The sequence below is a fragment of the Diadema setosum genome, chromosome 5, assembly GCF_964275005.1.
Source record: "Diadema setosum chromosome 5, eeDiaSeto1, whole genome shotgun sequence".
Lineage (NCBI taxonomy): Eukaryota > Metazoa > Echinodermata > Echinoidea > Diadematoida > Diadematidae > Diadema > Diadema setosum.
Genome location: NC_092689.1, coordinates 12,494,614 through 12,510,188, shown reverse-complemented (window position 1 = coordinate 12,510,188; position 15,575 = coordinate 12,494,614). Strand labels below are relative to the sequence as shown.

Genomic DNA, 15,575 nt, shown 5'->3' with positions numbered 1-15,575 from the left:
CGGACAATGAGAGTAATCTCCTTCCTTTGAAATATCATCCTTGGGAAATTAGCTTCATTTACAAGTCATTTTGACAAATGATTCACCTGTGACTCTTTGTAGTAGAATATGTTATTTGGAAAGAAACCATACGACTTTACTTTGTTAAGAAGAGAACCCAAAGATAATTATATAACATTCAACAGAAACAAGGAGCATTTGGTGATGTTCACTAAACACAACTGTTTCTTAATGTGATATTTTTTTAACCCATTGAGGACAGTTTGATTTTGCTACAACACCTGCCCGAGTATACTAGGGACTCATCCTCAACGGGTTAATGTGATGTATGACAGCTTTTAAGTTCTTCAGCCACCATTCTACTAGAAAAAAAAAGAGTCCCAACTCATGAAGAGGGAGACACGACCAAAGAATAAGAAGAGGTCATTAAAATTAAGTTGTTGCCAAGCGTGAAGGCATCATGTGTTCTCATTCACATCTCCCTCACCTAAAGCTGCCTAGACTTTGAAGAGTCTGGCTTACCATTCTCTACTGTCTCGACCAAAATCTCTGGAACAAAAGGATCAAAAAGAATGCTGGTCTTAATGCTTTATAGATCTCTTTTGGAGACCTAGCCTTTGATAGGCCTCTTGATGGCCCCGTTTTCCAAAAGGAGCTTATGGCATCCCTGATCTTTTGTTCAGTTAGGAGGATAAAGGGTACCACGTATAGCTGCAATGCCATGTTCCCTCTTGCAGAGCAAAATTGATTTTCTTGGTAAGAGGTAAAGACCAAGATGTCCATCGGAAATGTGGGGTTTTAAGTCTGCCTCTTTGGGGAACTTGAATCAATTCTTTGAACTTGGCAGGGAGCAGTTGTTACGTCATGACCAGAAGCAAAGTGAGAGGCTGATAATGGAGGTGGCGCTCTGCTTGCTTTAAACAAAATTCTTTCACTTTCTTCCAAAATAGAAAATGTTGGCCAGGTATTGATTTTTTTTTTTTTTTTTTTTTTTTTTTAGATGAGCCTGTGTATTGTTTTGTGCTGACTGATGAGTAATTCCACACTCCAGTGATGCATTCTGAACCATGACTGATCCCAAGAGTTTTATCTCCATGCACCACCCATTTGCTTCTGTACATTTCCAACCATTTTTGTTGTTGTTGTTTCAATAGGTTTTGAATGAAATCAAAATTATACTTTTGAAAAGAATAATGTTCTTTGTCCTGTAACTTTTCAGTATGCAAATCTTTCATATTTAGTTTTGTATTTGTTGTAAAATGCTTATCTGGTCTTGATAACATTAAATACTATCTCACAACACTTTTTCTTTCTTAAATAACTACTCATTTCAAAATGGCAAGTTTCGAACATGATACTGTACAACAGTTGCTAGTCTAGTAAAGCTGTACAAACCTTTTGAAAGGCTATACTAAATATGTACATCATATTCATAAGCAATAAATCCATTCCAACCCCCCCCCCATGTGATGTCAGGGAGAGAGGAGTTTCCATATCAATTCTAATGTTGTAAATTGTTGTGGGGCACATAGAAAGAGGGGGGGGAGGAAGGGTTGGCTTAAGCAGGGCACAGGTGTCACAGTTCAATGGGGTGTGCCAGGGGGAGTTAAATAGGGCTTAAGGGGGTGCACGGACTTTGTTGAAGCGGTTGTAAAGGGCGGGTTAATGGGGACCCTGTGTTAACGGATGAGTGAGCGGCCTTGTCGAACAGGGGTCAGCACCAGCAAACTTTTGAAGGTTGGGCAGTCCCTGTCACAGTTGGCTAGGAAGAGGACCCCCTATTGTGGAAGTGCAGAGACAGGCTATAGCTGTGACACACTGTGATCTCGTTTTCATTCACACTCAAAGAGTGGGTCAGGAGTCATAGTACAGTTGTAACAATTTGTCAACCGTGGAAGTAAATAGTACAGTACTCGCAGCACCTGTGATGTAACAGGCTGCAAAGAAAATCAACACAGCAGACCGTGTGTTGTACGTGAGCAGGCAGGGGAGGTTTTCTTCCAGGGTTGCTCCTCCTTGTAGATGCAGAGAGAAGTGTGGTGACAGCTGGAAGTGGAGCTCTAGTGAGCACATCCCAGTCGGACTGGCCATTTTGATGGACAAACTGTAATTCGTATGTGACAGGACCAAAGGAATTGCAACGACTGTATTTTTAACCAAGGAATTTCATGCTGTTCTTGACCATCATCCATGGATATGATTGATCTTCTCCAGTGATTGATATTTTTGGAATGCATACACAGTGTTTCTACACAACTTTGCCTCTGACAGCATAGTACATTTTTCTTTTTATATGTTTTTTGATCATCAAATTCCATTCATATCCAAGCAAGATGTCTTCACTCGTGATGACTAGAAGGCCAATGTATGTGCCCTACGGAGGGTTTCAGCCGTACATTAGGGAAGAACAGGAGGTAAAAAAGATGATGACTTCTGAGAACCCAAACAGTTGTCTGTATCTTGTACAGTGATATATTTACCCCCAAATCACCAATATTTTGTGTGTATGTGTTTGTTTGTGTGATAGCTGGGTGCCTGCAAGCCTGGTTGATTTATGTGAAGGCTTTCTGAAGTAAGTTGAATTCCAACTCCAAAGTGCAGCAGTGAATCATTATCAAATTTTGACATATTGTAAAAATCCATCATTCACTTTGGTTCTTGTTTGTTTTGTGTTATTGTTTCTTGTTCTGCAACAGTGTACGTGTATTAATTTGTTTGTTTCTGTCTTCCGCACTTGTCTCATCTCGAAATATGTCATATCTATTGGTATGACACATGCTCATGAGCATATGGTTCACTTTCATTTAATACTGTGGAACATATGATATATTCGTCAGTTGGGAATGAGAAGGGCATTAAGTTGTCTCAAACACTATGGGTTTGGTGGCAACTTAATGCCCTTCTCATTCTCATTTGACGTAATGCAGTTCCATAATATTAGATACTGGTCTATTGCTTAATTGTTCTTTACATAGCACATGAAGTATGACTGGTTTTTTTTTTTCCCTATATTATTGCATCTGCACAGGATGGCTGTTTGGTTTCAGCCATTATGATGGGCTGAACAAAGCAATGCAGTGAATATAGATATAGGAGCGTATGGTGCTTAATTTCATGAATTGCATATTTTTTCGTGTGTGCACACAGGCCCACGTGGTGGCGGCCTTCGAGCAGAGCCTGTCTAACATGACCAATCGGCTGCAGCGACTGACGTCCACAGCCGACCAGAAGGACAGCGAGCTACAGGACCTGCGGGAGAAGATCGAGCAGCTGAAGGTCGCCCACATCAGCAACACCCAGGGGTTGCTTAGCAACGGGATGACCAATGGAGGCATCGCTGGCCAGAAGAAAGCTCTAGCCGGGACTAACAGCAAAGAGAGCACAGGTACACAAGCACCCAGCCCACACTTTGTGATAGGATATCCATTTTTCATATACCATATACACTTGTAGATTCAGCCCTCTGTCATATATTTCTATCTATATCTATTCTCAAGCCTACAAGAAGTTGAATTTCTAGCAAATCATTTTAAGAAGAACACATCGTCCATCTTCTGATCATCAAAATTTGTAAAGTTTTGTTTTGGATGCGTAGATGTTTGAAATGAAAAAAAAAAAAATATTCCCACTTCCTGATGTCACAGGAACAGAATCTGATGCCAAGTTCTGGCACAAATATAGAGCAGTGTTCAAGACTGCTTTGCTATCACTCCAAAAATGATGACTTGAAAACATTTTGAATTGACTGTTATTTGTTTGCTTTAGTTTGCAATAGCTTTGTAAACATTTTTGTGTGAATGAGAAGATAGCAAATTCATTTTATGATTACAACATTTTGCCCTAGGACTATTGCTTCAGAAGTTTGCCTAGCTTCTGTGCATCTCTCTCTCTAGTTTGATAAAACATTAGAATAGGGTTGATGGGATGCAGCAGTTCAACGATATTCACTGTCTTCAAATGTCATGGTCAAATTCATTTCAAGCTGAATAAACTAGGACAAACTTCCCAGACAAGTCAGTGACCATTCAGCTTCCATTCTCTTCTTTGCTTGCAAGCTGTACACATAGTTTAAGGCAAGTCATCAAATCAATTCCAGCTCTGAGGCAAACAAAAAGTTGACAACAAGAAGGACGTATCTCTTTCTTCTCGTGACCCCACCCCCTTCCATTGTATCACCAATAATGGCGCTCTGTTTGAGGATCGGGTTAGTGGTTGCACAGAGAGGAATCTGTGGTGTCATGTGATCATTTTATTTAAGAGGGAAGAACAGAGTACAAATACAAACAGCCGCTCTCTGAGGTCCTGTAGTAAACATGTGTTGACACTGAGACCACACGGTACAGTTTGCATATGAATGAAGCTTAAATAGCTGTTTACTCTGTTGCAACAAAATGGGTATTCTCTTCGATCATTGTCTGCGAGGAAAAACATTCTTTGTGAGAGGCTGTTGCTATGGTAAACATAACACTCACAAATTCATGCCAATGTGCAGTGTAATTGGTGTGGTTAAAAGTTTCTAAAGGTGTGACGTATATTTACACTCTGCACTATGGGCCTTCACCATATGTGTGTTTACACTGTCCGACCAACAAGCTATTTTTTGCCCAGTCAACACCACGAGATATTACATCAGAATCTACGTCATGCTGTGGAACATTGTAAACATTGCTTACAGGACAAGAAAGATGCAACTCCATCTAGTACCGCATCAACAACCTTGTGGTTCTCACATGGGCTCTTTGAAGCTGCTGCAAAGACAAGGGCGAGTCTGTGTTCTCAGACAATGTCTAGTAAGCAGCATTGACTGCTGAACTGGAATTTATTGAGGAAAGAGTTTTGATAGGTTTCAGAAAAGTTCATTGATATATTTTTTAATGCTTACTGACAGTAGTACAACCACATCGCCAAGAACTAGAGCACTTAGAATAATCAAGGACTTTGGAAATATGTGTACAGTTGCTTCATTAAGGACATAGTAAGGTTCAAAGGCTGTAGAAATTTTGCAACTGATTGACAATTTTGTTACCTGAGCTCCCTTTCACATATTGAGAATAACCTTGCACTCGGTTCCTTTTTTCATTCCTGTCAGAAGTAAGTTGCTAATGGGAAAGGTATTCTTAGTGGAGGGAAAACCATTCAAGGAAGAAAGGAAAAGGCTTGCATGCTGTATTAGTTACAGGAACTCTGAAAAGGTCTGTAGACAGACTGGCTATACCTTTCATTGTTGGGGACTTGCCGTATGAAAAGACGAAGCTCTTGATGGGGGACCAGTAGCCAGACAGACTGATGCCTAGCTGAAGTTCATCCTTATTGACCATGAGTGACCAAACACAATGAGTGTCCCCCACTCAAAAGCAGCTTTGCTCTTGACCATAGAGTTCTAATCACTTTTCAGGGTCCAGCTATGGCCGCTGAATGCATTCCAATGTCTCTTTGTATCCCTCTCCCAGTCAATGAAACCTCTATGATCACTCAGCAGCTTAAAGCAGGCCATTCTGATGTAGGCTTTTATATGCCATCCAATTGAAATTCGGCATTCCCAATTAAGAATTTGATTGCTTTTAGCGGCAGCTCAGTATGTGGCGTGTTAATAATTGATTGCGTGTAGGTTATGAGGCGATCTTTGCTGCAGCAGAAAGATTTTGTTCAATCATCAATTAATGAGGATGATTATTGGTAGCTTATTTGCATCATCAGCCATCAAGAGGACAGGCTTAACCCGTTGAGGACGAGTCCCGAGTATACTCGGGCAAGTGTCTATGGGAAATGCGTGTTGTAGCATAATCAATCCGTCCTCAACGGGTTAAAGCTGAAAAAAGGGACAAAATCACCTTAGAATGTTACAAGTATGATGGATGATTGTGTATTTTTATGTATCCATACAATGTGCATAAATTTCCCTCCACATATCAGCTACAAATATGTTTCTTCATCAAACAACCAAAGTCTTATGCATGACTTTTAACTGTGATAAAGAATCAACACTGGCCAATTGACAACACAGTATATAAATGGTCTGACAGTTATGTTTTCTTTTATACACTTGTACATTGTTTGGATGAAATTTATTAGCATATCATGTCTCTGTTTATGCATAAAGTTTAAAACAAAAATATATTCATGCTCTTTGAAATACTTACATAGTCTTTCTGTGCAAGAAAGTTGGCAGAAATTCTGCAGAAATATCACCCTCACTCATCTGAAATTATTCTTTCTTTCTTTTTTTCCTTTCACTTCCACCAAATATTTCTGTGGATGGTCTTCCTGGCATGGTAGTAGTGTCAGCCAGTACAACCTATAAAATTGATATGTTTGCTTGGTATCAGAAAGAAAAAATCAAAACAAACAAACAAATAAAAATGTGTTGCATCTAAAAGAAGCAGGATCCCAAGAGGGATGCAATTAATTATGTGTTCTATGAGAGTTGATAAGTATGTAGTCTGGATGGGGGGAGGGGGACAAAGATTCCATCGACGGGTGAGCCGAGATCATCTCTTGATAGAAGCCGGGGTGTGTGATGTGGTCCAGTCGGCAGCGATACGCCGAGTGATTACTAATCATTCGGTGCTCTCAGAGAAGAGCCCTAATTACCGCGTCACAGAGATGCCTGCACACAGGCCTCTCTGCCAATTACAGTGGGGGATTATTGCAGTGTGCCGAAAGCAATGCGACAGGCAGAGGGGAATAAATTGGGCAACATAGCGGTGACAGCTGTTGAATTTCCAACCCATAATCTTCTTGGTCCTGTGCAATAGGCATGTATATTTGATTGCTGGGGGGGGGGGGTGCATATAAAATGATACTATCACCAAAGAGCTACCTTCCATAGACTGGAGTTACTAATCATGAGTACCAGTTGATAGGCTCAATGATTGATTTGTTAAGCTTTTTCAGATCAATTAAAATCATTAAAATTGTTTCAGTCTTCAGTCATTGAATGCATCATTCACAACCGCACTCTAAGCAGAAGTTCATGATATATTTCAGATGCTAACACACTTCAATAAGATAAGAGTGTGAGTAAGTAAGAAAGGGAGCTTTGACAATCAGGAAACTTTGTTTTATACTGGCAACATTTCTATAACCTCACATTTTCAATAAGTAGGAGTTAGAGGAGAAAGATAAAAACCAAAACTAACATCAAATAATTACCAAATTTAACATGATTATTCAACCAGAGTTCACTACAGAAGTTCCAGGAAATGTCTTTCCGTCTGTGCTCTGCAAGCAGTACAAATATCTCTGAGATCTAATTTTAGGGTCATATTTTGAGCCAAAATGTATGATCAGTAGGGTTATGGCATATGCATGTGTGTGGATGGAAATCATTTAATGCAGCACAAATCCATCCGCAAGCAGCAATTTGGGAAAAATTGACCCATTTTGTTCTCGTAGATTGCATCAAGATGATCTGCGCGGGGGAAAGGAATCTAGCTAATAGCTTTCCTTGTCCTCGCTGCTCATCAACCCTGCTCTGTTGAAAAGAGTGTTGTTTTTTGTTTTCTTTTTAAAATCCTTCAGGAGAATGTAACCTTTTGATGTGAGGTACATACATTGCATGTGAAGTAGGCACATCATGGGCAGCTAACAATGGGGGTGAAAGCACTGTGGAGCGGTGGGGAGACTGCCCCGTAGGTCGCACCGCCCTCCGCGGGGCCCACTTTCCGGTTATCTATCGTCCGGGATTCCATGAATAAATGATCAGTCTCCGCAAATGGCCGCATCCTTACAGAGAAGTTTGATCGCTCACACGTGGTCTCTCATTCCCCGACCATTTACCCCTACCGCCCCCTCTTTTGTGTTCCCCATGAACATTACCCACCCCCCACCCCCCGAAGAAAATAAAGGGACAGATAAGCAAGTGAATTTTAACCAAAATGCAGGTTAGTTCCATGCAAAGGATATATTGTCCACTGACTCCAAAAGGCATACTTTTTGTTATAGATAACCACAATCATAATACTTGGATATCCAGGTGTGTATTCAAGTACTCATAAGATTAAAAGACTTTTAAAAAATGAAAACAGTTTATGACAGATTCTTGGTGCTCACTATTCCCATTTATTATTTTCATGGGTTTTGACACAATTGTAGTTTTGGCACAGAGCTTGACAAATGGATGGTATTGATACAATAGTCCCGATGCCCTCACCAGAGTCACCCACTTTATTATTATATTCACAGTGTAAAGTTTGAGGATGAGTGATATATGCCTTTGTGTTCAAGTTCAAGAGGTGGATCCCTCACGGTGTTTGTGCATTATGAATGACAACTTAAACAAATATAACCAGGTATTCAATACATCTGGGAGAAAATTTTATTGAGTGCAAAATTTCTCTTGCCAGAAAGTTTCTAGTAATCTTGACTTGCCCTTTTTACGACACTTTTCAAGTATGCATTGCTTGCTTATGATAAGTGGACTGGAAGAATTACTTCTTCCAGACGGGGGCGTTTCCACGGCATGAACCCAGTATAGTATTCCCATCGGTCAAATTTACCCTGCATTCTATGAGACTCCAAAATTCCCACAGGTTCCGCCAGTCTGATCCCCGTAGGTGGAGGGGTAATTGCATTTTATCACACTTTGAAGGAGCTTCTCTACATCGCTTGTTTGAGCACAAGGGGTGTGTTCACACTTGCACAACACCTGCGGAGTGGGTGAAGCCAGTGATTCTAGTTCAGGTTCTGGCTCTAAACTTGTGTGAAATGTTCACAAAATCCCAAATGGGTGCATGTTGACTCTTCTTTCTTGAGGTGTTCTTCCTTTTGTAAACTCCCGAGCTGTAGTAGTTTGTTCTCTTCCATTGGTGGTGCCGTGGCAACCCCAAGCCCCTGGGTGCGTTGCCCTTGCCACATTGTCTTCATCTGACCCCGGCTGGTGTAGATATTTTTTTTTCCTCGAGAGCCCAAATTTTTAGGAACCCACCCCTAGAGTTGGCTCAGGACCCCGACTCTAGATCATCTGTCTCAGACCCTGTTTTCCAGATGTCACTAGTAAGTAACAATGATGCTTGTGTGGGGCATGAAAACCACTAATATGCGATATCAAAATTTTGCCATATGCCCTGCTGAAGTTCTGTAGGTTGTTTTGATGAAGTCTGTCATTAGAGTTTGGTCCTTCTTCTGTATGTCTTTTAGTCCCCTGTGCTTTTGTGTGATGTCTGATAAGATTTCTTTGACACTTTGTCTGGAGAGTCTGAAACTTGCAGACTCGGCATTGTGGGGTTTGATGGATGGGTGCAGATCCCAAAATGAGTCATCGCCAGATTTTCGGATCCTACCAGGGGTGGAGGACAAATTAGCGCCTTTCTGAGTGTGCAAGTTCTGCTGATACGTGTCTGTGGAAGCTGTCTCTACCTCGGCGGATGCTTGTAGATGGACTGGACCATGGACCCAAATGGGTTTCAATTTTTGGCGAGAATCATCTCTCGACCATCAAGGACCGTGGAGTGGAACGCTGCCATGATCGGGATTCAGGAGTGTGTCTGATCATGGGCGTCGAGCCCTGGAGATTAAGGTCCACACTTGACACTTCATGGATTTCCAGTCATCAAAAGAGGTGCCAATCTTTAAGCTATCAAGTGTTGCAAATCATTCCTTTGTTTAACTGGTAAACTGATAGTTGGGCTTACTGCAAATCGAAACAACTCTTACAATAAGGTGACAGTAGTCTGTAGAAAGTCTGACATCGAAAGAAAAATGCACTCCAGTCTAACTTGACCAACTTAACAAAGTGCAGCATCTGTGACAAGTTTTTTGCCTCTTTCTCCCTGACTTAGCTGTCAAGACTGCTAGTGAGCATGATGATTGCATCTATGGTCCAAAAAGCCTAAAATCCACTGCAGAGCCAATCCGAGTGCCATTCCCTCAGCATTCAGTTTGTTTATACTCGGTGTTTGATTATTGTCTACTTGCCAAGCGCGGAGCAGCTATTGGATTCAGGAGCATGTGGGAGATTGGAGCAGAGGTGTGTGTGCACAAGTCTATCTCCGTTTCTTTTTTTTTTTAGTGCGTGTTTTTCTTTTTTAAAGGCTCATTCCCTCTCAATCTTCTGTTGCTGTAGCCTCATGGGAAGAGCAAACATCGTTGTTGGAGCGGCGAAGTACGGCAGTGATCGATACGCATGCCGTGTCCATCTCCCAATCATATATTGTTTGTGACTATTACAGTCGGGGAGTGGAATAATGGGCCGTGGTGATTGCTGTGGGCAGCGCGCCAAAGAGGATAAGTTTGTCTCGGAGAGGTTGTATCCATCCGTCAATGGGAGACGGTTTTCGCATCACCGCTTACACGAGGTTGAAGTCGAAGGCAGCCTCTCTCTCCTTTGTGGCGGATAATTCGAAGACGGCCAGATTTGATGCTCGGCTCAGACTGGATCAAGACATGGTGAGCAACCGAAAATGAAAAATACCCCGGTACATGGTTAAAAGACAAAATTATACAGAGAGAGAGAGGGGAAAAAAAGAGTAGGCACCAGTTGCAGGGCCAAAAAGGCGGTGATGGAGGTAAGCTGGGTATGAAAAGAAGTAAAGGGGGGTAGGGGGAAAAACCACGATGTTTGCACTGATACCTCAGCCTGGGAATAGAAACCGTTCCCTTCGGGGTAGGGAAGCAGACATCACATGGGAAGGAGAACTGGGTCTTTGGAGGAGTCATTCTGCCCAGCATATCAGACGTGCAACAGATGGGTATCATATCAGGTGGATTTATGCTTACCCCTGGAGAAAAAGCGGTGAAGAACTTGGAGCACGGGGCCTGTGATATTCGTATGAATTATGGAATACGATCTGTGTATTACTCCAGTGTCTCGATCATTGCTCCTGGATATGTACACGTTGAATTTGATACACAGCGAATTGCAATGTACTTACCATTGCAGTTCGCATTTGTTTTCTCTTTCCCTATCTTATTTTCTCTCACTTTATCGCCCTCTCTTTCTTGTTCTTTCGTTGTGTGTGTGTGTGTCTCTCTCTCTCTCTCCGCCTCTCTCTCTCTCCCTCTCTCTCTCTCTTCAACCCATTGATATTGCTATAACACACAATTCCCATAGACACCTGCCCAAATATACTGGCGACTATAGTCTTCATTAGGTTAATATGAACCAATAAACGCGAATGAACAGCAGAGTTGGAAATTCCAAAGAAAGCTGTTTAACTTTCAACAGCAACCTACATGTATTTACAACAGGACTGAACTTCAGCTCACATTCGATGATGTTAGCACAGAGGTATCTCATCCAATAGTAATTACCGCTGCATCACGGTGACTATATGCACAAACTTGCAAGCACAATACACTCGTATCATGTACCCATAGAGTGTGGAACGCTGATGTACTTTGACTTTTGGATGCTGTTGTTGTTTGAAATCCTTTGTTTGTTGAGTAAAGTGCATTTGTACCGCCCTTATCGCATTTTAATGCTCTTAGAGAAAGAAGAAAAAAATATATGGGAGTGCAGTTCAAATACAGAAAGTTGACAGATGGAATTGCAAGTTAGTAAGCCTTGGGGCTGAGCACGTCAGATCTGTTCTGTGCATTGACCTTGACGAGAGAGATTTTTCTTCCTGATACCTGCTTACTCTATGTTATGTGACTGCATACGTGCAGGAGAAACATGCAGCCAGTGTTGACTCAGTTCGGGCGATTTGCAGTTGTGATTTATGGATTAGAGATATGATTGATTGCAACGCTTCAGGAACCTAACGCTTTTTTTGCTTTCAAATTTGCAGTGGAGCGGACTGCGGTGTGAAGAACAGGTAGTGCAAAGTGTTCTCCTTTACTTTTATCTTATTTTTTGTCTGTGGAATATTGATGCCAGAATGAACACAGCAATTTTGTAGTTTGTTTCTCCACGTCAACCAGACACACATTGATACGTGATCATTGTTTGATGTGCCATGGCCGGGTCATTTCGTCTTACAGAATTCTTGCGTCACTCTCTCCCTCTCGCCACAACCGGTACCGAGAGCCGTGCCTGCATGTTGACAAAAGTGCTAATTTCGGTTATTGAACGAATCTGGTTAGCGATGCGAATCGAAAAACAAATGTGAGAGTCCGCAAACACCTTTGTGTGTGCATTGCGGAGCTGCTGCACTCGAGCAGATCATTCGCTGGCACGAGCAGGCAACATGACGTCGCCTGGGATTTTACGGCAGACGCCGGCTGATCGCAGATGTTTACAAAGTTATTCATTCAGTCATGAATTTGGTTGCAGGTGTTTACTTTTTTTTTTTATTCATTTGGCCTTAACTTTGGATGATGAGTTTTGAGCATAGAGGTTACATTTTGTTTTTAGATGCAAACTCATGCAAGCCGAGGACTCAGCTAGTAGTTTTGTAAGGGGAACACATACACACACATGCACCCCAATGTGCATAGCATTGTCTAATCCATCCTAAATATGTTTGAACATCAATTTATTTTTCCCTTGTAAAGTGATATGTCTGTATTTCACATGGTAACACATGTTTCCTGGAGTTTTCTTGTTTGTTGCTGTTTTGTGGTCTGTTACAGTTTTCTCTTATGACGAAATGCTGAAAATGAATTTAAGCATCCCATTCTCTATATTAATACCAATGTGATTGCATCAAGTGTATCAACAAGTCATTGAAATTGATGAAGAAAAATCCAGGCCTCTTATTTGTAAGTATCATTTGGAAACGGGGGATGCATGCAAGTATCATCTACTAAGCTTACAAAGTATCTTTTTTTTTTCTTTTCTTTTTTCTGGTGGAGAGGGAAAGGTCCCTCATACCTAATGGCAGCATTGAGAGTTGTGTTGATCAATGTATGTGATATTTTGAAGTATGCATGAGAATTTTTACAGCGCTGATGAGGGATTGAAGTCTAAGTACGTGCCTGGCTCTCGGATATGCAGATGCCCCGTCTCGCCATTAGGATGGAGACTTTGCTGAAACTTGCAGCTAATCGGGGTTCATTGACTCTACTCCTTCTGCGAAAGAAAGATGGGATTTTTACGAGGAAACTATAGACTCTTAAGTTGGATCATGAAAGCAGAACACAAGGTGGACGCAGAATTTCAATTACGAGATCCTGGCATTTCGAAAATGTCTCGTCGATGGCGGCTCGGAGGGGAAATCGGGGCACTGTCCGTGCTGCGCATGCAATTGTACCCATATGTTCCACCCCATTGGGGAGGAAAAAGGGGGATTGTGTCTCTCCCTTATTCCCGTCCCTCTCTCTCTCCATCTCCCTTTTTTGTTTCTTGGTGCTTTTATTCACCGCCACGTGCGAGTTGCAAGGCCATGTTTCCATGTTTACGGTGGGCAGAATTCGATATGGACGCGAGCCGCGACATTGCACCGCCGTGATTCCGGGATGAAGTCGGCACGAGGCAGTGCGGGACCAAGTTTGTGCGTCGCTCCCCTGTCTGTTGGATGTTGTTTCCTCTGCCTTTTTTTTTTCCTTGTCTACATTGTTTGCTATTTCAGGATTTCTGGCTAGTTAACATCTCGCAGCGCCCACCCCAAGAGGAAATGGAGACGAGAGAGAGAGAGAGAGATGGGGGAAACGAAATACGAGATACACTTAGGCCTTGGCTTCTTGGGCACGAAAACAGCTTCGGCTATATCCAGCGCTCCTGTTATCATCAAGCAATCTACTGCGGTCCCCAGCACCGAGTCTATTTTCTTCTTTCCATCTCTCATCTACCCTCACCTCTCATCTCATCTTCATCTCTTCATTTCAGCCTTTCACCTGTAAGGATATGTGACATTTAGCGTGAAATGAGATGCATAGAGGGTGTGTGGGATGAGACAAGTATTTGTCACCAGAGGTGAACATGACATCTTCATGGGGTTAAACATTGGTATTTCCTCCCCCCCCCCCCATCTCTCTATCTCTCTCAATTAGGTCAATTGTTATCTCAATCTTTCTCTCTTTACCCATTGCCCTTGCTTCTTTTGCCAACTAGTGTAAAAGGAAAAATTTTCTTGTGAGTAGTTGTTTGCACTCCGCCAGATAGAACAAATTTGACATGTTTAACGAATGGGATCAGAAGATGTAAAATGATATTACATATAACAAGCAAAAGTTTGTACGCTTTTATTTTCACACTGATTTGATGCCATGGGAAAATGTGCTACCATTTCCACACTGCAAAAATTCTGACTTTTGCAGTACCCTTCTCAGCCTTCCTCAGTTATTTCTTTTTTCTTCCCCACTATTGTTATATCTTTACCTGTTTTTATATATTTATATATCAATATTTCTTGCCAAAAACATGTCTGTATTTTACAGCTGGTCTGATCACATAATACATTGTGTCGAGATTTGTCACATGAAATGCTCTTTGGGAAATCAAAAGTGATCTTAAAGTGTGGAATCTTGATGTCAGATGTTTGTGTATTTTTTTTTTCCACTCCATGATAACATTTTATACCCTTGTTGGGAAGAGGCACTGTTTTTGAGTGTGCGGTGATTATCCCCACTAATCGGTTGAATTCAGGCCAGTACCGTTTCATTATTGGTGCTGATTAGGTTACTGCTGGAAGAGCAGGACCTTGGCTGTAAATTTTTACTGATGTGCTAGCTCTGACTTTGCTTTTCACTGTTTTGCATTGTGCTCTTTATGCGGTCAAATGCCGAGGCCCATCAGTTGCCATGGAGACAGGAATCACATGTTTGAGTGTGGTTTTCCCTACGGACAGCTAATCAGTTTGTATTTTTTTGTGATTCAAATTCGACCCAGCCAAGATCAAACATGACCCTGAAATGTGGGAGCATTGTTCAAACTCTTTATGGTTAAACAGAAGAAATGATTAAAGTAAAAGAAACGATAAAAATAGCCATGCGTATGCAGGACGCACAATGCACAAACGTTGTTGCTGTGTCTTTCACATATTATGCAAGTTAATCTTGTTTGTGATGCTGAGAGTCAGGTCGCAAATGGTGGTTTGGACGAGAGCCCCGTGGTATCCAGAAAAAATGTGAGGTCTCATAAATACGCATTCACATTCCAGTGATGATCAATTTCTTGTTGACATTTTTTTGGCTGCAAGTGTTTCATGCATCGCTTGGTGCATGGCTTTTAATATGGAGTTATGTTGAACATACAATTGAACTTCTACACTGTACATACAACAGGTGTTTGTGCATTCCTGGGATACCATACATTATTGTGAGCATATACGTTGTATTCTCAAGAGCATTCCACAATCGAGATTCCTCAATTTAGAGAGAGAAAAGGACAGAAAGAGGATGTGAATCCAGAATAATTCAGTTTCTCATGCTATTGATACATGGCTGTTTGTGAGTGATATGAATACACTACAGTGATATGTTTATACACGGTGTTAAACACGTTGACGCAAGTGATGTAGTAAGCATGCTATTACCCCGTTTCATTTCAATTTTCTAAGTATGACATAGCATCTTTTTGCCTCCAATCCAGGATCTGAGGGTCGCATGACACGTCAGATGTCCACAGATTCCATGTCCTCTCTTGCATCTATGACCAGCATGTCCAGCGTGGGTTCCGCAGTCACCGACACAGAAATGCTCGAATCGAAAAAGAAGAAGAAGAAAAATTGGGTGAGTACACACATGTATACGAC

The 15,575-nt window shown here is 41.6% G+C and overlaps 1 protein-coding gene across 4 annotated transcripts in view; it reads left to right on the top strand.

Moving 5' to 3' along the window:
* LOC140228595 (neuron navigator 2-like) overlaps positions 1 to 15,575 on the top strand; it is a 53,494-nt gene that overhangs the window by 22,433 nt on the left and 15,486 nt on the right. For 3 of the 4 annotated variants that reach the window (XM_072308826.1, XM_072308825.1, XM_072308827.1), the window contains exons 2-3: positions 3,148 to 3,385; positions 15,413 to 15,552. In XM_072308826.1, coding sequence (XP_072164927.1) covers positions 3,148 to 3,385; positions 15,413 to 15,552 — 378 coding nt within the window. Of the gene's footprint in view, positions 1 to 3,147; positions 3,386 to 15,187; positions 15,271 to 15,412; positions 15,553 to 15,575 lie in introns of those variants that run through there. The other variant, XM_072308828.1, reaches the window with a different exon arrangement.